At 40.0% G+C, this 24,509-nt stretch overlaps 1 protein-coding gene across 3 annotated transcripts in view; it reads right to left on the bottom strand.

Moving 5' to 3' along the window:
* Nucleotides 1-17,186, bottom strand: part of LOC308411019 (myocardin-related transcription factor A-like) — a 37,057-nt gene extending 19,871 nt beyond the window's left edge. For all 3 annotated transcript variants that reach the window (XM_080904712.1, XM_080904710.1, XM_080904711.1), the window contains exons 1-3: nucleotides 16,552-17,186; nucleotides 10,142-10,207; nucleotides 265-320 (exon numbers count right to left, since the gene is read on the bottom strand). In XM_080904712.1, coding sequence (XP_080760838.1) covers nucleotides 265-320; nucleotides 10,142-10,207; nucleotides 16,552-16,681 — 252 coding nt within the window. In that variant the 5' untranslated portion in view covers nucleotides 16,682-17,186. The remainder of the gene's footprint in view (nucleotides 1-264; nucleotides 321-10,141; nucleotides 10,208-16,551) is intronic.
* Nucleotides 17,187-24,509: the final 7,323 nt, after the last annotated feature.

The following is a 24,509-nucleotide window of genomic DNA, read 5'->3' as shown; positions in this document are numbered from 1 at the left end:
CCATCTTCCCACGTACTCACTCACAACTGCTGATGATGTTGCCCTTGGGGCAAGCACTGATTTGCTGGATAGTTTCGCATTACTCTATACAAGTCTATTTGTCTGAGCCAATGGTCTTATCCCAACTCTTTTTTTGGCTTACATTAAAGCAGGAAAAGACAAATCAGAATGCTTCTGTAATGATGCCACGTGTTTTAAAAACTCTCAAAGCTTAAATTGCATCAGTTTTGACATCAGTGACTGATTTGAGGATGGCATACTCACCCGAGCCCGTTCCAAGCTCTTTCTCTGTTCGTGGAAGGCAGCTGAAGTTTTCAGTGCTAAGAGGATAAAAAGAGAGAGCATAGTAAAGAAAAAAAAATCAGGCAAAAAGAGTAAAAGTGTATTGATGCTAGTGGGGGTTAGCAAAAGAGCGTTTCATGGATCTTTGCCTCTTTAGTTCAATTTCAAGTCTATTGATGGTCTCAGCCAAAGCTTTTTCCTGAGTACCAGTTCAATGTAGTGCATAAAGTACAATGATGGCTGGGATACTGGTCCCCAACAACAGCTGCTGTAAAAAGCTTAAAAAAATCACAAAGTCAAAGGAGAAATGTAAAGGGATGAAGTCTGACTGCTTCGATCCAATGAGCTTCTCTACAGCAGTGGATTTCCTGGAAACTGTTCAGCATTCAAAGATGACTTAAGTAGGACTTGTGCAGGTTTGTGATTATGCAAAGCCTCAGGATTAGTGGTAATGGAAACCTTCGAGGTAATCATGACACCGTGATACTGAGTTAAATGCAACAGCTCAACCATTACAATATAGCTTTGCTTCTAAGCAGTCTAAGACAAAAAAGAGGATCTAAATCTTGACCTAATAAATATTCTACATGTGAGAACCAAATTATTTAGCAGCAGACAAAGAATTTTGTTTAAATATTTTAATAAATGTTTCAAACTTTTAAGAACAAGCGGATTTCCAGATACATTTGGTAATGTATTTGACAATACCTGCAAAACCAGCCAACTCTAATGTGTTTCAAAAATAACCAAAATCTGACTTTGTTTTTGGAAACTGTCTGTAAAATTCCTCCAAGTGGCACAGTTATTATTTTACCTTCTCTTTAAATACAATGGTCCAGGTGTCAAATTTCCAAATTGGCCAAGTAAAGCTTATGTTAAAGCTCAACGAGGAAGATCTGTAACCACTAATCTTCCTGTTTTCCTGGATGTTCAGGCTGCTAGTTTATGCTTTACATCACTTCCTCTTCCCCACACTATTAGATTCAACACTGACACCATTACTCTAGTTTGGTCATGTTCTTGGCAATCGGACTCTCACATTAACTGTCAGTAAATTTAGGTCTTGGTGTTTAAATTGCTGTAAAGAAAAACACCACTGTGGATGACCGAGTAGTCACATGTCTTGCACTGACTTGAAAATTTGGACTTTGATCCAAAATGTATGATTAATGATTCAGTCTGTGATCTTTCCATGTGAAGATACCATCAAGCATGGATTGGTGGGTGATGGTGTTGGGGGAGCTTCACTGCTAGTGATTGCAATTTATCCAGAATTCAATCTATCACAGTACTGTGTAGGACTACATGCCATCTTATCTGGTTCACAAAAAGATGCACTCAGTAAAATATTTCTATTTGCTGGTGGGTTGTTGTTTTTTTAAGTTGCAGTGTGTTTGACCTCTCAGGGCCACCATACAGGCAGCACATTTATTATATAGTGTCCCCATATCCATACTACATGTATGTGAGGACACTGGAGTTTTTTGCACTCAAAGTCTTAGACTCAACTTTAGCCCAATGTGTTTACATCACTTGTGTCTTAAACCAAGTATGAAGTTGTCAGTATCTACGATGAGGGCTGCATGTCATTTTCTAGTCACAATATAGTTTCAAATCTCATGCGGCAAAGCTAGGACAACAAAAAAAATGTCTTACTGTACTGTACTTCACACACACACAGTATGGCTGCATTATCAAACCCGGGGCAGAACTGCTGGTACCTAAGCCTCAGTTCACGTCACTGAGCACTGTCACACTGCCGGTACACACTCACTCTCACACACCCTGGAGAGCCCTCTTAGACCTCTCACCCATCCACAAGGAGGTTATGTGTCCACCTTGAGGGTGTATAAACCTGCCTGTCAGTCAGCTACACTGAAAATGAGTGATGGGATTGAGGGAAGGATGGCTGGATGAGCACACGGGGGGAGAGGGGGGTTAAAAGTGTGAGTGAAAGTGAAGAGGATAAAATAGATTTAAGGAAGATGAAGAATCATGAAAAAGATGTAGAGGAGATGGGGAGAGATGACAAATGAGAGGAGGCAGCTGGAAGAAAAATGGAACAACAGACCAAAGGGCAAAAGACAAGGAGGAAACAGAGAGTGCTGAGATGGGGTCAGAGAGAAAAGACCCCATTATGTGCACGAGTGGTTCCTTACCACCCTGCTAGAGCTAAGCAACAATCTTTAAACATTTTAACATTGAACAACATCACTTCCTCTGACAGCAACTGTTCAGTCTCCTGCTGTCTAGCACTTCCTCTTTAATGTCTTTTGCTGTCCTGCAGGTCAGCTGTGTAAAGTGTGATACATTTGCAAATACTGCACCAAGTATACATGCAATACTCAGATATTTACAGAGCTCATAATCTGTGGAGGAGCATCTGCAAAAGTAAATATTGCAATTCCATGCAACTAGGGCAGGTTTACTAATTAATGCTTTCAGTCTCTTTCTTGTGTTTTTGCTCATTATATCAACTGTGTTAACAATTCTTTAGAAATAAAAAAGGTCCCCGTCTCCTTTGTTTAACTCAGCCTGATCACATGCAGGTTAGTGTGAACTCACAAACTATTTTTAGTGTTTTTTCTAAGAAGTGTAAAAATTACAAACTAGGTGAGGTATCACACTGAGTGCTGTGTCAAGTTTCCCCACAAGAACAACATGGCTGTAGCATGGTTTTTACCTTACTAAGGTTAGAAAGAGGCTTAAAGCGAAGTGCAGTGCATACTGGGCCGAATGGTCCAGGGAGAAAGACTGGTCTGTTGTACTGGCTCTGTATATATACTCATCTTGCGGTCATGAAGTCACTAACATGTAGGAACAATAAATGAAATATGTAACCACAACATATTAAGCAGATGCAATGCCGTTTTGCATGCTCATTATTGCAAAACATGGCTGACTTATGAGTTTCTTTTTCTCTTAAAGGTTGTTCCCAGGCACCACATAAATCTAGTCAATTAGAACATGACAACAGCAAGCACACCACAGAGTTCAGGGGCGCTGCAATACAGCTTTTACGTGACAAAACTAACTTTCAGGTGCTTTCTCAAACAAAGAACTACCGGTAGTTGATTTTGTGCACCCTACCCTGGCTCAACTGCAACGTTCCTGAATACTTCTGCAGAAAACTAACAAAGCTACACACCTTTTGTTAAGAAGCAAAGAGAGGCATGGGATAACTGAATTAAAACATATGCACATAACATTCATCTTTGATCTCCATGTCAGTTTTTTTTTTTTTTCAAACATTCGGCAGGAAAGTGGAAGCAGATAAGAACTGTGATGACTCCTGTGGTCACACCTAACATGACCACGACGAGCGTGGTGCGCACGAAATGCTGTCAATAAATAAAATGGAAACTTAACAGTACCAGCATGTTAACAAAGATAACATTTACATAATTCCATTTTAGAGTTGTTGTTTGTCTGCCCACAAAGATAAGATGACATTATTGTATTATAAATGCTACCTATAGCGAGGGAAAATAGTAAATGCATATTTGTGATGGCGAATACATTCAGCAGCAGTAAAGCGCTTGCATACAGAGTCCATATGAATAGTGTTCAGGCTCCCAGTTTAAACATCTACCACATGAGCAGGTAAATATTAGAATCATTAGCAGATAAGACACACTGTCTCTTCTGACACTTCCTGTGTCAGACTGCTTATAGACCTACTGTGAGAAGCATTGTCAGAGGAAGACTGAGCCTCATTTTCTGAAGAAAATAAAATGTGGGGAAAGCTAAAGTTAGCCACACTGAGCATAAAAAAACCACCATTAATAGTACCAGTTTGTAAAGCATTCAGAACTTTGTGCATTACATACTTATATTAATGCATGCACTGAACAACATATTATGCTCCCTAAAGTAGCATTAAATGGAAATTGTCCATTTAACAGGATAATTAAGACTCTATAAACCAAACAGAAAAAAGTGCCTTTTTTAAAAACTGAGCCAAAAGTAGCAGCTAACTTGGATGGCAGATGGGGAACTATCACAATCTGATAAGAAGCAGCTACGGATATGCATGATGGCAGCTGCAGTATGATCTTGAGTAACTCACTGTAAAGATTGAAAGGAGACAATGACACCTTTTAACTGCAATCCAAATCTCTTTAGAATAAACCTAAAATGGCACGGCGGACTGCACTCAGATGCTTCTGTTTTCATTTCATTACTAACTTGCATCAACTAATGTAGCTGTTATGCTGAAATGCATCTTTCTCTGTTCAATGTTGCGTGTTACTTGATTTATATGTTAAATTTTCTTGTGCTGCTTTCATGTTATTTTGTATGAGCCTATATGCAATCCTCAAACGTAAGCATTTGAAAAAGAAGAAAACTGCAACACATGGCACAAGCTTTTTATAACATATGGGGGGGATGAGTCTGCCTACAGGGACAAAGTGGAGCGACTGACAGCGTGGTGCAGGGACAACAACCTGCTCCTGAACACAACCAAGACGAAGAAGACTGTTGTGGATTTTATGGACATTAAACCACTTTACGTCAATGGGGATGGGGTGGAGATGGTGCCAGACTTCCGCTTCATGGGAGTTCACATCTAGGATGACCTGTTCTGGGGTGTGAACACAGTGGAGCTGGGAAAGATGCTCAGGAGAGACTTTATTTCCTGAGAATCCTCAGGGAAAACAACATCCCTCAAAAGCTGCTGGTGTCCTTCTATCATTGTTCAATAGAGAGCATCCTATGCTACCGCCTCTGTGTGTGATTGTAAAGATGGCCCAAGGGATCACTTTCTGTTTTTTACCCCCTCTAGATGAACTGCACTGCTCTCGTTGTCTCAGGAAAGCAGGAAATATCATAAAAGACTCCCCACACCCTGCTCATAATCTCTACAAACTGCTGCCATCAGCAATAGTCACACTGTTAAAAAAAACATCTTTAAAAAACGGTAATATTCCGGCAGCTGGGGCGCCAAAATACTACCGTAACATAACAGAAAATAACTTCCTCATAAAAATACGGTTATTTTCAGTAATGACAATACAGTTTGTTGCGCTAATTTTACATGGCATTCTGCCTTTTCCAAGTGCTTTTAGACATTAAATTAGGAACATCTTAACGTGATCAAACAATGAAATTACCTATAAATAAGGTCAATGAATGTGGCAATATGAATCATAATACGTAAATGTACAGAAATATACAGTTAACAGTTGGTTTAAATAATAATGGATTGCATGCCTTGGGACAGACTGACAGAGCCGAGGCTGCCATATCGCACCATCAGCCCATCACCAGTAGGTGAAGAGTCTTGACCACGGACACAATACCGAGAGTGTCCGAGCCGGGGCTCGAACCGGCAACCTTCTGATCACAAGGCAAACTGCCAACTCTTGAGCTATGATCGCCCTAAATAGCAATGATAATAATACTTATGTGATGTAACACAAGCTTATAGGGCTCATGTTATATACTTTTCCATAGCATTACATTTGAATTCAACAGTTCAATCTTTCAAATAACCGACAGATATTTGTGAAATCATGATACATTTGTGAATGTATTTTTACAATCTAAATATGCATATGTACAAAAAAGTATATTTAAAAAACAAGTAAATTGTGTTTTACTATATTTACAGTGATGTTATGTTATTTTACCTTTGACATGTAAAATCACAGTCTACTTATGTAAATTTAATGATATTCTAGAAAGACAGTACAAAACTGTAAAATATACAGTAAGATACTTTGACATTACTATTTTTAGAACAGTGCAGTTCTCCCCTATAGTTGTTAGGGCTTTGAATTACAAGTAATCACTTCCAATACAACCTGACGAATACGGTCCAATGGATGACAGCCTGTAACATCCTGTGCAATAGTGTTTATGTGCAATAAGATTCTTTCCATTATAACTGAAAGACTATTTTATTCCTCTTTTTTATACTATTCTTTTGTAATTATATTAAAACCTTTTTCTCCTGACACCACAGGGACTCCACTTAATAAAGATAATTGGATTCTGATTCATTTTGCGTCATCTTATAGACAAAACTAGTCCTTCTTTTGTAGCAAAATACACATATAATTTTCTTTCTTTTTCGTGATTTGCCATTAATTAATTTTTTAACAAAAATTTAAATCCCATTTTTTCAAAAAATTTTATAAATGACCTTTCAGATAAAATAATATCTGCTACACGCTTAAATGCTATGTCACACCTTTAGTGAATCTAATGGACCAATGAATAAATGAGTGTAATGCCATGCAGAAGTCTTGAATCACTTCTTTATATTTTGATAGGGAAATGGCAAAGAGGCGCAGCAATTTACTGAAACATGCACACATGCATGGAAATAAAGTGGGCAATAAGGTAAAATAGAGTTTGTGCAATTCTAAAAAGCTTGAAAGTCAATATTTGGTATGACCACCTTTAGTCTTCAGTCTGAACTGTCTTAGGCAGCTTTCTTGTCATTTCTTTAAGTAGCCTTCAGGAATAGTTCTCCAGGCTTCAAAGCTTTGGATGTGTCTGCTGTTTGTGCTGATCTCTGTCAAGAAGACCCCACAGTGCTTCAATAATGTTGAGGTCCAGGGGAGGCCAATCCATGACTGATAGTATTCCACTGTGTGTTTTTCACTCATATATATATATTAAAAAACACCCAGCACGCCCCTGCGGGCGGTTTATCCTTCAAGCTCGGGTCCTCTACCAGAGGCCTGGGAGCTTGAGGGTCCTGCGCAGTATCTTAGCTGTTCCCAGGACTGCGCTCTTCTGGACAGAGATCTCCGATGTTATTCCCGGGATCTGCTGGAGCCACTCGCCTAGCTGCACCTAGTGCTCCGATTACCACGGGGACCACCGTTACCTTCACCCTCCACATCCTCTCGAGCTCTTCTCTGAGCCCTTGGTATTTCTCCAGCTTCTCGTGTTCCTTCTTCCTGATATTGCTGTCATTCGGAACCGCTACATCGATCACTACGGCCGTCTTCTTCTGTTTGTCTACCACCACTATGTCCGGTTGGTTAGCCACCACCATTTTGTCCGTCTGTATCTGGAAGTCCCACAGGATCTTAGCTCGGTCATTCTCCACCACCCTTGGGGGCATCTCCCATTTTGACCTCGGGACTTCCAGGTTATACTCGGCACAGATGTTCCTGTACACTATGCCGGCCACTTGGTTATGGCGTTCCATGTATGCCTTGCCTGCTAGCATCTTGCACCCTGCTGTTATGTGCTGGATTGTCTCTGGGGCATCTTTACACAGCCTGCACCTGGGGTCTTGCCTGGTGTGATAGACCCCAGCCTCTATGGATCTTGTACTCAGAGCTTGTTCTTGTGCTGCCATGATTAGTGCCTCTGTGCTGTCTTTCAGTCCAGCTTTGTCCAGCCACTGGTAGGATTTCTGGATATCAGCCACCTCCTCTATCTGCCGGTGGTACATACCGTGCAGGGGCCTGTCCTTCCATGATGGTTCCTCGTCTCCCTCCTCTTTCTTGGGTTTTTGCTGCCTGAGGTATTCACTGAGCACTCGGTCAGTTGGGGCCATCTTCCCAATGTATTCTTGGATGTTCGTTGTCTCATCCTGGACTGTGGTGCTGACACTCACCAGTCCCCGGCCCCCTTCCTTCCGCTTAGCGTACAGCCTCAGGGTGCTGGACTTGGGGTGAAACCCTCCATGCATGGTAAGGAGCTTTCTTGTCTTTATGTCAGTGGCTTCTATCTCCTCCTTTGGCCAGCCTATTACCCCAGCAGGGTACCTGATCACGGGCAGGGCGTACGTGTTGATGGCCCGGATCTTGTTCTTACCATTCAGCTGACTCCTCAGGACTTGCCTGACCCTCTGCAGGTACTTGGTGGTTGCAGCCTTTCTAGCAGCCTCTTCATGGTTCCCATTTGCCTGCGGGATCCCCAGGTACTTGTAACTGTCCTCTATGTCTGCAATGTTGCCTTCTGGTAGTTCAATCCCCTCAGTTCTGACTACCTTCCCTCTCTTTGATACCATCCGACTACACTTCTCCAGTCCGAACGACATTCCAATGTCATTGCTGTATAGCCTGGTAGTGTGGATCAGTGAATCGATGTCTCTTGGCATACAGCTTGATGTCATCCATGTACAGGAGGTGGCTGACAACTGCTCCGTTCCGTAGTCGGTATCCGTAGCCAGTCTTGTTAATGATCTCACTGAGGGGGTTCAGGCCTATGCAGAACAGCAGTGGGGACAGAGCATCTCCTTGGTAGATCCCGCACTTGATGGTGACTTGTGCTATGGACTTGGAGTTGGCCTCTAGTGTTGTACGCCACATCCCCATTGAGTTCCTGATGAAGGCTCTTAGGGTCCCATTGATCTTGTACAATTCTAGGCATTCCAGTATCCAGCTGTGGGGCATTGAGTCATAGGCCTTCTTGTAATCAATCCAGGCAGTGCACAGGTTGGTCAGTCTGGTCTTGCAGTCTCGGCTGACTGTTCTGTCTACCAGTAGCTGGTGTTTTGCGCCTCTGGTATTCTTGCCAATTCCTTTCTGTGTCCCACTCATGTATTGACCCATGTGCCTGTTCATCTTAGCCAATATGATGCCTGACAGGAGCTTCCATGTAGTACTGAGGCAGGTTATTGGTCGGTAGTTGGAGGGGACCGGTCCCTTCTTGGGGTCCTTGGGGATCAGGACCGTCCGGCCTTCGGTTAGCCATTCCGGGTGTCTCTCGTTAACTAGCAGCTGGTTCATTTGAAAAAAAAAAAAAAAAAAAAAAAAATATATATATATATATATATATATATATATATATATTTTTTTTTTTTTTTTTTTTTTTTTTTCCCCCTCGTTGTATATTGTTTTCTCTTCTTACTTTTGCATCTTTGTGGTCCAGCTACCCAATCTGGCTGTGCAAGAAACTGCACAATGACAATAAAAAGCTCTAAGTCTCAAAGTCTAAGTCTCTTTTTCTATCCTTTTACTGCATTGGTAGTGTATTTGGGATCTTTTTCATCTTTTTCATCATTCCAGATGGTGTTGCATGGTCAGTCAAAATCGAATCATAATTCTGTGTACATAATTCCATCAATTTTGACAAGATCCACAACAACACTCACTAAAATGCATCCCTAAACCATGACAGAGTGTTGTACAGACGGCTGTAGATACTCATGGTTGTACTTCTCTCCTGACCTCATCAGTATGTGTTGATGACAATTTCAGAAATTTTTAAAGGTCCTGTGTTACTGGAGTTTTTCCTGTTTCTTAGGAGATGACATTCAGATACTGTTCAGACTCTGTACATCATGCTGTTATATGTCATGACAAATAACTGACAAATAATTCTTTCAGAATTGCCTTTTTGATGTGAAATTCAGTTTTATTTATATCAAAATTTGCTACGTTTGACATTTTGGATAAATTCAACTGAAAAAATGGGAACAAAATAGATGTTCTTGTGATAGGCTGCCAGTAACAAACAGTCTATTTAAGTTAAAATGACTTCTTTGATAAGTTGCCCCTTATGTGTAGACACAACTCTGGTTTATCTATTAAGTTAAGTGCTTGAATGATTGATCAGTCAGTGTTTAGTGGCTTAACAAAGAAACAAACAAGCAAAAAGCATTCTACTGAAAATGGCGAGATACAGGGAATGGACTGAAAATCAGTGAAAAAGCAGCCAGTGTCCAAAGAAAAACTTTGAGCTTTCAAAAGGACAAATTAAAAAAATACAACAAAGTCTGGCTCTTTGGCAGCAAAATATAAAAAACCATACAGTGGGACCCAAAACTTTGGCGCAGTACTAGATGTGCTGGTTGTATCTACTAACAAGGTTATTGTAAGAGTTTACATCAGCTTCATTTTACAGTTCATATCAAAATATTTCTTAAAAGTGTTTTGTTGTAACTTACGTGGCATGATCCCCTGGCTGACGAGCTCCTCTCTGCTCCTTCTCTGTTGCAACTTCAGCTGAAGAACTGAACACCAAGATGCAAGTCAGTAGCGGCAGAATGAATGGAAAACATCATCAGACTGAGTGTGTATGCATGTTTATCTCAGTTCTCACCCACCGAATGCCACAAAGGTAGAGACATTACTAAGCAAATGCCCACGAGCAAAATGAAAGCAGTAGATTGAAGCAGTGATATATCCAAGTTACTCTATGAGGACTTTTCTGTCTACACTATTAGCTGCTACAAAAATTGTGATCTTTTATGATCGGATGCACAAAGGTTATGTAACACACTACAAAGGGAAGTCAGACACACACATGAACACACGTACTGGCAGTTTCCTGTTTCACGTTTTTGATGAAATGGCAGCCCACAGTCACACATTCGTGACATTACAAGATCCCACAGAGTGTGAGAAAAAAAAGACAGCAGACTGCTCATTTTGAGAGCACCTGGATTGAACTTGATGCTTGTTTGATTGTATTTTATAAATTATTGATTTGTTCACACAACTTTATTTATATCTGCAAAACATTTTGAGGGCTGAACTTCAAGATGATATGAAAATATGGACTGGCAGGAAAGGATTTTCTGTTCATCAGCACTTTGATCTGAGCAGTGAGTTGCAGTAAAATGCAGTAGCTGGAAATGTTTTGAGTGTGAAGGTCTTTTTCACGCACTCTGACTTTCTGCATCCACAGTATTAGTACACACAGTTGCCACATAGAAGTGTGGCTGAGGTGTTGCACAGCGTATTATAAGTTGTGACTATCAATAAGAAATAACTTCACCTACAATCACAGGTCTTTTCAGAGCAGATCAGGCAATATGACAATGTGACGTGGTGATTGAATGGGATTAATAAATAACTTTTGGTCTCAGCTGCAGGTTTTGGTTCCCATGTAGCAAAGCCAAACATTTATGTTTAGCTTGTTTCTTTTAACACAAATGAAGCGCGTGCATCTTTTGATAGTTTTTGGGGAAAATCTTATGACAAAGTGAGGAAATGCACAACAGAATAGCTGTGTTATAATATTCTTTCTTTTTGTTTTTTGCCTGGTCACATTTTGTTCTCATTTTCCTAAATAGGTTCTATTAAATGTTTAAATTTAACCTTCTACAGTAAGTACAAATCCAGTACTCAGTGCTGAGCCATAATGTCTGATCAGTGGTTTGAAAGGACATATCCATAAAGTGAAAATTTACTGCTGTACTTTCTGGGCTGAAGCTGACTGTCACCCCAGTGACATTCAAACTGTAGCTCATCTTTCCTCATCAGAGTATTCCTCCACCATGGGCTAAGACCCCATGTGGGTATGCTTGATCAGCACTTTGTCAATTTTAGACAAATAAAAGAAATAAACTAATACAGAAATACAGTTTGGTTAAATGTAGGTGATTTTGGGCTGTCTTCGAACTGTTTTTTCCAGGGGGGAACTGATGTTAAAAAACAAGAATTGGGTAAAAAAAGTTTGAATTTATTATGGATTTTCTCAACACGGGGTCAAAAGTATACATATAGACTCAAATGTACATACACCACCATTAATATTTGGTTAAATGTCCCTCGGCATGTACCACTTTGACCAGAACCCTATGGTAGCCATCAATAAACTTTGGGCTGGACATCGTACCACTTTTTCTTGACAAAATTGTTAGTTCATTTAAATTGGTTGGTTTCCTGGTTAAGATTTATTTTTCAATGATGGGCCACAAATTTTCAAAAGAGTTAAGGTTGGAGCTTTCAGAAGCCAGTTTCAGAAGCTTAATGTTACCCTTCAGCTATTCCAAAAAACCAGTTTTGCTGAATCTTTGGGATCTTTATCCTGTTGGGGCATTCAACTGTGTCCCGTCTGACCATAAAGATTATTGAATAAAGCAGGCTAACATTTAGACTGACCATTCCATTTTCTGGAATAGGCTTCCGAAATCCCCAAGTTCAAACCTATTAAAATGTATGTACTATTCTTTAAAAGCCAGGTCCATGCAAAGAAACCATCCAATTTACACTAACTTCAACTACCAATTCCTTCACGAGGAATGGTCAAATATCCAGACAGTCTCAAGCCAGAAGCTTTTTGGTGGCGACTAAAAGAAGCTGGCCGAAGTGAAACTTGCCAAGGGACATTTAACCAAATAATAGTGGGGGTCACAGAAAGTTGGTTCATCTGGTCATAGTGTTTATAGAGGAAGAAACTTTTCCTTTTTCATCCAAGTAACTTCTTCAGTCTCACCTGACTGCAGGTTTCCCCCACTTTATAAACAGTACATTTGTGTAATGACCGAAAGTAGCACCAATGACTAACAAAGGGCCGATAATTTCAGAAAACTACATTCGAAACCTTAGGGGTATGAGTTAATTGCTTCCATATGATAAATAATAGACATATTATTGCCCAGTTTGTTAGAGAACTGAAATCAGGTTAACCTCTTAAGCCCCAACGCCTAACCCCAAATGCGATCTCCTGCCTTTTGCCCCCGTATCCGGGGTGTTGGGGCTTAAGAGGTTAAAATAGATGAAATGCTGCACAGAAAACACTGAAACCACTAATTGTAATACAGTACTATGCAAACATCTACCCCTCATTTCTTCCCATTTTCTAGGAAAATGGGAATTAGGTTAAGCTACTTTTCTAAAACATGTACAAATTGGAAATATGGCACATAAGGCAAAAGTTTGTACAATTTTAACAAGCCAGAAAGTCAATATTTTGTAAAACCACCTTTGTTCTTCAACAATGTCTTAGGCAACTTTCTTGTCATTTCTTTAAGAATTCCTCATGAATAATTCTCCAGGCTTCTTGAAGGACATTCACAGGTCTTTGGATGTTGGCTGCCTTTGTTCCATTCTCTGTCAAAATGATCCCACACTGCTAATGTTCAAAGAAAAACTTTGATAGACTTTCAGAAAACCTATAGAACTATTACTAAAGACCACTTGAACAATGACAAAATGACAAGAAATTCACTGGAAACAATATATAAAGAAATGAGGGGCGAGTCAAGATTTTTGCACTGTATGTACTGTAATGAACAAGATTTGGATATTAACAGATTTCAAGTCTTTTCTAAACCTGAATCCAAACTTCCACATCTATCTCTTAAATCTCCTGTCTTCCTTTTACATTTTCAGGTTTTCAGGTTCATGTCTTCTGTCTTTATACCTGTAAAAAGTCTTACTTAATAAGGACAAGCTGAATGTTTTCAGAAATTTGAGTGTGGCCTACATTTTCTTCCCTGAGTTGGAAAAAATGGGACCATGCTGTGTTACTGTGGCCCATTAGAATCTACAGATAGTCCTTATGAGCGACTACAAAAGCATTCAAATCGCTTTGATTTCTGTGATGAGGACTTGGCTGACATGGATGGTGCAGTTTCTCCCCTTGGCAGCAGGAAAGATTTAACTGGCTCCTGCAGGGAAACATGGGCAGCCACACTAAGCAAACACTAACACAGATACTCATTACAAGCATGCATAATATTTGCATACGCACGCAAACATACATTGCAGTGCAGATGCACATTTTAACCTCCACTTATGGTGGCATAGTGTAATCACATATAAACACACACACTGACAAACACTTACATTTGCAAAGTGATGTTACTGTATGTATTGAGAAAGAATCTATGTTTGGAATGTGCACTCACTGGTCAAACGCTACTACATAAGAGGAAGTCTCGCTTTAGCCTAGTCATAAACAGTTTATGCACACAGCACTTTGACCATGCAAAAGAGCCCATTGTGCTCATTGAGTAAAATGAAACATCGGATCTATGTCAAAGGGGGTTATTTGACTGTTGAGGTTTTCTCTGTTTTATTGTAGGGTCTTTACCTTACAATACAAAGCATTCAGGCGACTGTTTTTGATTTGGTGAATTGAATTGCATTATCAGAAACTAAAATTGTCACAAGCTGAACAGGCAATGAAGCAACAAATTGCAAAGACTGCACTGAGCCTAAGAAATTTCTTCATGACTTAAAGTTGTTTGACTTTAAGTCATTGACTTAAAGCAACATAATATGGACACCAGTGTTATTTCTCTATTTCATAGCCACTCCATAAGCCAGTTACGTGGGCATGTTAAAAAAACGTTTTTACATAGAAGGCATCACTGCTAGAAGACGAGCCTGGTGTCAAAATGTAGGTAAAACGAGACCATTCATATGCGACAACTTATTTTCATCTGTCACAAACCTCTTCTTCCAGAACAAAAAGACTGAGTGTTTATCAGAAATTAGTGAGGCTGATCTCCTGTACAGCTTACTAGGGTATCCTTGGAAAAACTCAGAAGTGGTCATGATCCTAGGTCTTTGACCCAGTATCTTCTGTGTTTGGACTTCTGAATTCTTATTTATTGGATATACTGAGTTTGAGATGGTTATTCCAGGTTTTGGTTCTCATTATAGCTGTAATTCCTTTGTTTTTTACTATTTGTATCCTCACGTCGTCTTAGTTTTGTTATCTTGGTTCTACTTTGCTTGTATTCTATGTTTTTTCTGTAATCATACTCCTCCTGTGCTCCCCATGCATTTTTGTGAAGATAGTCTGTCTCTGTGGTTGTTTAGCCTTCTGTCTTATCTGTGTTTCAGTTCCCGTGCACTGTTTCTTCCTGTTTTATTTTGGCGGTCTCACATCTCTTCTGCTTTGTATTTAGCTCTATTTCCCCTGTCTTGTAACCTGTAATTAGTTTCAGCTGTTTTCCCACCTGTTGGCTGTTCCCTCGTTATCCTCTGTGTTTATATATATTGTCTCAGTATTTCCTTGACCCTTGTCACATTCTTCCTCATGGCTGTGTCCTCCCTGCCAGTGTGGTTTCTTAGAAGATTTGTAGCTTCGGTTTCCTCGTTTCTAGTCTTTGATGTTGTGTGCTTTGTTCAGGCTCAGCGTTAAAGCTGCTTTTTAGTTTACTTTCTGTCCTTTGAATCCTGCATCTTGGATCCAACTCCTGTCTGACACACAGCCTCCCTGACAGAACCTGTTTAATGATGTCAATTCACATCTTAATTGATGCATGATGAGGTGTCCAAAACACTCATTGAGGACACAGAGGTACAAGTACAGGAGGTAGTCAAATATCCATCCATCCATCCATCTTCATCCGCTTTATCCGAGGCCGGGTCGCGGGGGCAGCAGCCTAAGCAGAGAGGCCCAGACCTCCCTCTCCCCAGCCACCTCCTCCAGCTTATCCGGGGGAACACCAAGGCGTTCCCAGGCCAGCCGAGAGATATAATCTCTCCAGCGTGTCCTGGGTCTGCCCCGGGGCCTCCAAATATATATAACAATAATACAATTATTTTCACATATTTGACCGCTTTGCATGTGTGACAGTGATAATGACTAGCCGATGTATCACATCTGGTTCACTTCTGTGTGAACAGTTCACTCAGAGTGCTTTCTACATTAAATTGAATGTGCATGGATTTGTGGACCACCTCTATTTCAAAGTTGTGGAGAGACAGTCAGTTACAGTGTGTATTTATCCATCAGTCTTTTCTTGTTTCCTAAGGAGTCTTCTGTATGGTAAACACGATGTAGTGGGCAGTTCAGACTCTCTTGTCTGCCCCCAACCTGTGGTCTGCCTCTGTGTCCCCCCTCTCTCCTCCGCCCCACAAGTTTTCTATTTCCGACCATGCTGTAACCACTCGAAACCCAATCCCTCTAGACCGCCCTGTGAATTAAGAGGAACATTACTGTAAACTGCCAACTCGCACACAAGTACATAAAGTGTAAGGACAGCTTAAAAGGTTGTGCACACACGGTCTGATGGGAAAACGTGAGAAGCGATGTGGTGAAAGGATGCATGGGCAGTCTCTGCTAGGCATAGCTGCGGCTGTTATTTTGCTATTTATTAGTTATTGCATATTTTTCAATAACTGAAACTGTGGCAATGCACCATAACATGCCTTTAAATTTTTAATGAAAAGAAACTAAAGCCTCTTGGAGTTTGTCCTTGTCTAAATTGGTCCACACTCCTCTCTGTCCAGATACTTTGATTCAAGGCCCAGGGACCTCCAGCCAACAGGTTGCTCGGTTCATCTGCTCAAGGCGACGTGTGCTGTGCCCAGGCTGGCTGTGCCCCAACTGTAACCAAGGCACTAGCAGGATATTTGATCCCATTAACACCTCGGCCCAGAAAATAAACCTCTATTCTTTGATGGGAAAGCCTAAATTTTTAAAACAGTTGATGTAATATCTACAAATATTCAGTGTACATTTTCACAAAATTTCTTTACTTAAAAAGAACTACTAATACAATCAAACTGAGCTACACACATTTTCAAATCCTCATGTGTTGTGTGAGTGCAGCTCTAAAAATGTTCATGTGCTGTGAACTGGAAACGTGACTAGAAACAGGTATCCCACCTTGTCTGAGACTCTGACAGGCTTGGCGGTCTAACTCAAAACGCATATCTGGCTTATCCATGTTGCATCTGATTGGCTGAGGCCTGAAAGGGGCAGGGTCAATCCGGACACATGGAGGGTGCTCCAGCATGGCGAGCGTTAGCAAACTGGAAAATTACCCCTGAGTGAGTCATCCACAAAAACACCACAATAGGAACGACAGCCAATGGTGGACATCAGTTTAGTCCAGGTGCTGGATTTCTGCAGCCTTGAAATCCCCCCAAAACAAAGCAATCCGCTTAAAGAGTCAAGCTCTGGGAGACCATTGTTGTGACTGAAATGAAGGAATATCCTTCAAAGTAGAGAAAAGTGAAAGAAGAAGAAATCTGCAACATTTCTGGTGTCAGTCATGATCAAAAGAGATTTGTTCTCATCAAAACAGCCATTTCCAACCACTTCTTTTGAAGAACTCCTTGATTAGATTCAGCAAAAACAAAAGCGAGAATGTGTAGAAGAAAATCCTTAATAGAGTTTTTTTTTTTTTAAAAAGAGAGTAGATGAATGCAAACTATACAAACTCCAATGCTGTGCTTTAGAAGAGCGTCTCCTGGATTTGCTGTTGCTACAGGACTGACTAAGTCGCGTGTGCATGCCTTCATGTGTGTCGTATATCAGTGAAGCTGTGCTCGAGAGGTCTGTCACAGCTGTTGCTGTACTCAGTCACTCAGCCGTTGATAGACACAAGCAGGCGCATCTGAACACAAATACACGCACACGCGTTCTCCTCACCAAATTCCTCTCACTTTGCACTTCTGCTCTGAGCTCAGTGTGGTGTCAGTGATACATCCAACATCTCAACAGCTGCTGCCACTCCATGTGCCCGTCATCATTTTTTGTCAGCTTTTTTTTAATTTATTTTTTTGTCTTTCTGTCCAGCTGTCTGACTTTTATTTCCTCTTTTTCTGCTCACAATGTTTGACAGAGTTTATTTGGAGTTTGGATTAGGAAAGTAACCAAAAATCGAAAAGTAATCATGGAAAGATACCAAACCCTCACCTTAGATGATGCGAATAAATTCACTTAAAAGATAATGTTTACTTTGAAAAAAACTAAACTAAAGTCTAATGACTATTACATGTAATACATTTTTGAATCATAAAAATGATCTAAGCAGGGATTATGCTTTCCATGTCTATGAGTCTGCTAGGGCCCACTCAGGACCCAGTGACATAAAAATTACATTATCAGATGGTTAGCATAATGGTTCTTACGGATGTTCGTGCACCTGCCTGTTTTTGGGCACCAACTAGACCTGGTCCCCAGACGGCAGACCTCGAGTGGATGTCAAAGAAGTATAAAAAGAATGACTATTCCACTATCAGAGGTCTATCTTTCTGTGTCTGTGTCCACAACAGAGTATAACCTAGGCTTTAAACTAAACTGCACTGAAAATGTAAAATTAAATAAAAATAAATAGAAATTAAAAAATGCAAAACTATAATAGCTATCACAAAAGGAGGAGAAGGAGAAGGAAAAGGGCAGCTTTTCATCTATAAACTGCTTTAAAATCTAGTGAGGACAAGCTGTTTATGTGGCTTTTGCTCAAGCTACAGCCAGAGCCATGGCATGTGATGACTTATGCAGAAGAGTGGATTTGCATTTGATGTCCCATCTCTATCATCCAGGCTTTGATGATAACACATTTACTTGCAAACACTGGCTCTGTTTCTACACATTGCAAAGAATAGCAACTGATCTCAGTGCACTGAAACCAAAGCAAACAGTAGCTTGTCTAGTTCACTAGTGTTCTATAAATTTCCCGTCAAACACGAGAGATTTATCTGCAATGCACATGTGCAACAACCAGAAACAGCTGCTGTCCTCTCAGCTCGACAAGCTTGAACTTTCAAATTGATAAACTTGTGCGTACTTTCAACAACAAAGATCTGTATGCACTTGCCTGCCTGTATCCAAAGCTATTTGGGTTTTAGTCTATTATTTTAATCACTTCTTTCCCATGCTGTCAAAATCAATTCTTATTCTTCAGCTCTTCCCCATCTCCACTGCGTTAATCAGAGATCAATCTTCCACTTGTTCCATTTCTACTACCACAAGCATCTAGACTGCACAGGTCTTCTCCCGCTTCCTCCTCTGCTCTGCTCTGCTACCTCAGCATAGAGTCCAGTTGCCAAATAGGATATAATTATATTAATATAATATGATAAAAGCTTTGTACGTAAACAAATCTAGTCAATGTTTTCCAGTGAATTTCTCCTTATTGAAATTTCTGGTTTGGATTTCACTGGACAAGCACTGCTTGCCCTGTTGGACCACTGCCGCAAAAAGAAAATATGGAGCATCAAAGTAGGTTAAAGTACATTGTAATTGTTTCCAATATTGCTGCCAAAATATGCCAAAAAATGCTAGTTTCTAGTGGATTTTTTAACCAATTTTGTATTTCCATCTAGTGAACTGAAGGGTCTTCAGTTGTGGTTTTGACATTCAGCAGGAGAGTGTAGTGGTACACTCCTCTTGGAAAATACGTAGCTGTGTATCTCTTTCCCAAGATGATCTGTTTTCTCCCAGTGCCTAATTAAAGTGTATACAGTATACTTGCCTGCAGCCGTTCATGTTGCCTTTATCACTTTCCTTCAGCGCGACTGTCTTCTCCTCTCTGTGCCTGCGTGTCAGTATAAAACACCTGTTCCCTTCCACTGACAGTTCCATTCATCTCCATTATTAACGCCCTGTCCCAGGTGACATCAACTAATATGACATGACATTAAAAGAGAGCCCTTTCAAGGTGAAAAAAACTAAGCGCTCTATTCTCATCTGTCAGTTAGCATTACAAGGAGCCGATGGCACTTGTCATGTTTGCATTATGTAAAATATATATATATTATTGCCTGTGCTTCAAAAACAAAGAGCAAGCTGAAGATGAAAACACATGATAAAGCATGTGGATTTGTAAATGATAAGATCATATAGTGAGAATCTGCATATTTGTGTTAAACATGCAGGATGACTCCCAAGTGTGTTCTTGATACTGAGGGTGTTATTATGCGAGAAGTGTTGTCCCCAGGCAAAGAACTCCTCAGTGTGACAGGAGAGGGGAAAATGAATCAAGACTCTCATCCACCATTACTTCAGATAAGGCTCCAACCAAAATGCTGCCAGGGCTAATCCTGCTCTGCTGCATGTGCTCGTGTGTTTTGTGTGTGCAATTGTTTCCTGTCACAAAGAGTCTATCTACATGCACAAACTGTTTAACTCTGCTCGACACTAATGTATCTGTATAAGCAATGTAAGTGCAAGATTAAGACTTATTATTAAGACTAAATATGTTTACATTGCTTTATATCTGAGTCAAACTTTTTAAAGTGCGTGTCCTGATATCAGTTGTAAACACTGAGATGAAAGCCAGCAAAGAGAATTGTGAATCTCCCACACAGAGGGCTATCTCTTGTTGTTCCAGATAATTGCAGATGATAATCTGTGGATTAAAAAACATAAATAAACATAACAGATCTCAGAGTAGTTCTTGAAGAAGTCATAGTTCTTGACCATTCAAACAAAGGAACAACCAGGGTGAATGTTTTAGTGACAGATTTTCAAATCACCATTGGGCCTCATAGAGGTAAGAGTGGTATTTGAGGGTGCCTGGGTGATTTGAAGAATAAGGTTTGGTGAAAAGTATCAACAATTGGCTAAATTAAAGAGAATAAAGCTTCAGCAAAAGTATAAAAGTATATAGAACAAGTTTATTGTTTGACTGACCTCAGCTTGTGGCCTCATTGGGGTTGTCATAAAGGTCGCACTTCTCCAGTTCATTCATCTATTGCCAGGGAAGCATGACTGTCTTTAAACCACATGAACATATTATCCAATAATGTCTCATTTGTGATCAGTATGTCAGACAGCTATTATTAATCATTTAGTTTTTTCTACTCTACATTTAACCTATTTTTTTTCTGTAATAGCTTATAATGAGCTTTATGAAACCCACAAGCTGAAATGTATTAAATACATGTTAAAATTGCCACTGGCGATTGCACCTCTTTAGATTTTAGTCGATACTCCAAGAACTTTGTAGTTGAAGTTGTGCCAGAAATCTCCCAAATCTCAAAATTGATCAGACATTGATATATTGTGCTGGCGAAGATTCTCAATATGTTGTAAATGTATTGCTGTGGGGATCTGAAAGTATATTTGGTAAGTGCTGTATAACAAAGCACTGTTATGGAAGTCTCCATTCCGGTGCTGCTTTACAGCATTTGACAGGAACAAAACATTAGCTCACTCAACTAAAAAGCTTTGAGCTGTTACCTTCATCCTTGTGCCAACTCAGCCAGCATAATAACATGGGAGATATCTGTCTGAAGGACTGCTGTGAAGGACAGTAATGAAACTCCATGCTGAAATACAGTTCTATGCATCACTCTTGAGTCATGTCTGATTTTTTATATTTAGCTGGGAAAATGGGAAATAGGTGAAGGTGAATTATTGAAAACTATGCAAACACATATGGAAATACAGTACACAAGGCAAAAACATTGCTGTACAATTCTAATAAGCTCTTCAACAATTGGTTTGACCACCTTTATTCTTCAGCATTGCCTGAACTCTCTTTGGCAGCTTTCTTATAATTTCTTAAAGTAGTGTTCAGGAATAGTTCTCCAGACCTGGTGAAGGACATTCAAAGCTCTTCTTTAGATGTTGGCTGCCTTTGTTCTGTTGTCTTTGAAGATGATCCCACACTGCTTCAAAAATGTTGAGGTCCGGGCTCTTAGGAGGCCAGATGATGACCTCACTATTGTCATGGGTGGTCAAACTTTGTGTCGAGGAACAGACAATAGTGTTCCATTGTGTGTTTTTCTATCCAGGTATCCATTCCGAGGGTGTTTGGGATCATTGTCATGAATGACGGTGTTGCCATCAGATGCTTTGAAGATAGTATTGCACGGTGAATCTAAATCAGATGGTACTTTTGGTTGAAATGCAGCCCCAAACCATGACAAAGCCTCCGCTGCCTTTTAAAGATGGCTTTCGATGCTTATTGTTTTACCTCTCTGCTGAGCTCTGTTGTAGATACTGACAAATATTTGAAACAAATATTAGAAATGTTGATTCATCACTCCATCTGACCTGTTGCCACTGATTTCCAGTTCTTCTCTAATGTGGCATGCCTCAGCCTTTCCTCTCTGCTTCCTTCCATAATAATGGCTTCTTGACAACCAACCTTCTACTGAGACCATTTCTGGTGAGGCTTTAGTGAACAATAGGTGTATCAGTAGAGCATTCAGATGCATCTGTCAGGTCCTTTGTCAGATTTTTTCCTCTTCGTGACTTTCAGATGTTGTTCATCAGCTACAGATAGTTTTCTTTTAGGGCTGCTCCTCCTTCTTTTTCCCTCCACTTGTCCAGTTTCCTCAAATTTTTTAAGGACAAACTGCACATCGTGTTGAGATGCTTATGCTTATAGCACTTTGGGAATTATCTTGTTGGTGGAAAAATAGCAACAAGGTAATTGCCTGTCAAACTGTCTTAACTTTTGCATTTTTTATAGATTAAACTAAAGAAACTGCAACAAATGATCTTCTTGTTCAACAGGAAGCTAAATACAAAGTACCTAAGGATACAATTTGAAACTGGCGCTTTGCTACATTTAAACACAACCGTGGATCATCTCTTGAGTTAGAGGCCTATTTTATGCTTCCTTGAAAATGGTCAGGCACCAAGGCTGGCCTAAAAATGGATGAAAAAAGCAGCCAACAGAAGATCTTTAAAAAGCCCGGAGAACTATACAGAGCACTTTGAAAAAGCACAAGAAAGTCTGGCTCCTTGGAAGCAAAATATAAAGAAATGAGGGTAGCTCATAACTGGCACACAGTACTGTGTGCATCACCTCTAAAGGCAAATGTAAAGGCGTACATAAAAGGATTTTAGCTGGCACGTACAATGAAAAATACATTTCTCTTAACAAAAAGTTGAGGAAACAGTCACAACTCCACTGACCTTTAAAATCTGCAATAACTTGTTATTGGGCCCTGCACACATGGAAGCAAACTATGATAACCTTTTTCATTAGATGGTTCAAAGGTATAATTTAACATTGTGACATAGTCAGAAGTTAGTTCATTTTAGATACGTTTTTGGTCGCCTGGTGATATTTCCTTTCTTTCTGGCCTGTTTTTTCACCCAACCCTTCAGCTGCTCAGTGCTCTGTTATGTTTACCATAGTCTCAGATGACTGTTTCCGCATGCTGAGCAGTATTGCAGCCCCAAGGCGCTTTATGTTATAAGGTAAAGATCATAAAATAACAAAGCGGCAGTCCAAACAAGTGATAAATAAACCAAACGTTGCTTACAACCAACGCAGTTGTAATTACTGGGCCACCTTCTCCCCTCTGCTCTCCGTCACTGTCAAACACAATGTGTTCATCAATATCTAAAATGATTCTCTGCTGTGTCACAAAGAGGAAATTATAAGACCAGGTGTCAAAAGTCATTGCCTAGAAGCGGTCGCAGTAATCTAATGAGTCATCTTGTGCGTTCATTTAGAAGCTGACTCAATACTACTGACAGACCTCGAATGAATACAGGAAATTAAAGGCTGCAGTACACAAAAGAATATGTATCCAGGTAGCTAGTCGATGGATGCTGTTTATTTATTTCAAGTCTAATATTTCATCATCATGTCACACAAACTCTTTAAATGGATTAAAAAATAAAACCAGGTCTAGTCTATTTTATCTTTGAAACCTAAACTATACTACGCACATAAATCAACCTCTTCTATATTTTCATCATCCAGACTGCTGCTCTTCCCCCTGGTGGTACTGTTATGTTATTATGACTGTACCATAACCACTTCTGCCTTCTATTTATTTCTGCTTTCCTAATAAAGACTCCATTGTCTCCTGTAAGAAAGTAACTGAGCAATTACAATTTTAATTAGCTGTTGACTCAGTGGTATCCATTTTTGGCATGTTTATCTGTATCTTTTTTTCTCTCCCTTTGGGTCCCCCTGAGAAATAATTGACTGCAAAACCAAAATACAGTTATTAACTATTGATTCACGTGTCAGTCAACCTGAAGTGTACATGGAAAGCAAACAGAATGAATTAGAGGCTCAGGGTTTTTTTGCAAACTATTCACAATAATGGGACCTTGCTTTGACAGTTCAGAAAGATGCACAAAGTTCTGTCACAGTGAAAACTGCACTTTGGGTTCCGATCATTTTATGCTCACCGGTTTGCTTTCCATATTTTAGTCAGCACATAATTTTTTGTGATTTGTTTTTTAAGGTTGTGTGGATGGTCTATTTCACCTCATTTCTTTCACTTTTCTCTAACATACCAGTCTAATGTATAATGCCTGCAGCTATAGTGCTGTAAATACAGATCGATATAATGAAATACTCATAAAGTGATTTGCTCTTTTCTTGGCCCCTAAGTTTAACCCCTTTCCTCTGTCAACACTCAGCCCTCATATCTCCCCCACGCCTCCTCTGATATTACATCTCTCTTTCCTCTAAACTCCCTTACTCTCTGCCATGGGTTTAAATAGCAGGACCAGCTGGCCACATCAATATACGCAGGACCTCTTTATCACAGGTGCTGGGATTACAGACACACACATACATGTGCTGTAGAGCTTTAAAAATGGGACTTGATGGAGAGTAACACTTGTCTAGAGAGAACAGTGTGTGTTCATTAACCAGACACCATAGATTCGTATTTGTTTCTATCTTGCAGAAATGAGAGTTGTAGTACTTCTGCTGTCCAACGGGTGGAGACGTGCCATTTTGAAAAGGGGCCCGCAGCATACTCCTGTCTAAATAGTACAGTCATTTGAACAGCTGTGTCAGATTACTGTGAGCTCACTGTAACACCTCTGAAACACCAAAACAAGGCTAGAGAAGAAGATGATACTATGGGTTAAACATTATCCACGCTGATTCTTTTTCTTTAATCATC

Source organism: Rhamphochromis sp. 'chilingali', assembly GCF_963969265.1.
Source record: "Rhamphochromis sp. 'chilingali' genome assembly, chromosome: 15".
Lineage (NCBI taxonomy): Eukaryota > Metazoa > Chordata > Actinopteri > Cichliformes > Cichlidae > Rhamphochromis > Rhamphochromis sp. 'chilingali'.
The sequence above is the reverse complement of the archived record's forward strand: the minus strand, read 5'-3'. Positions and strand labels throughout refer to the sequence as shown.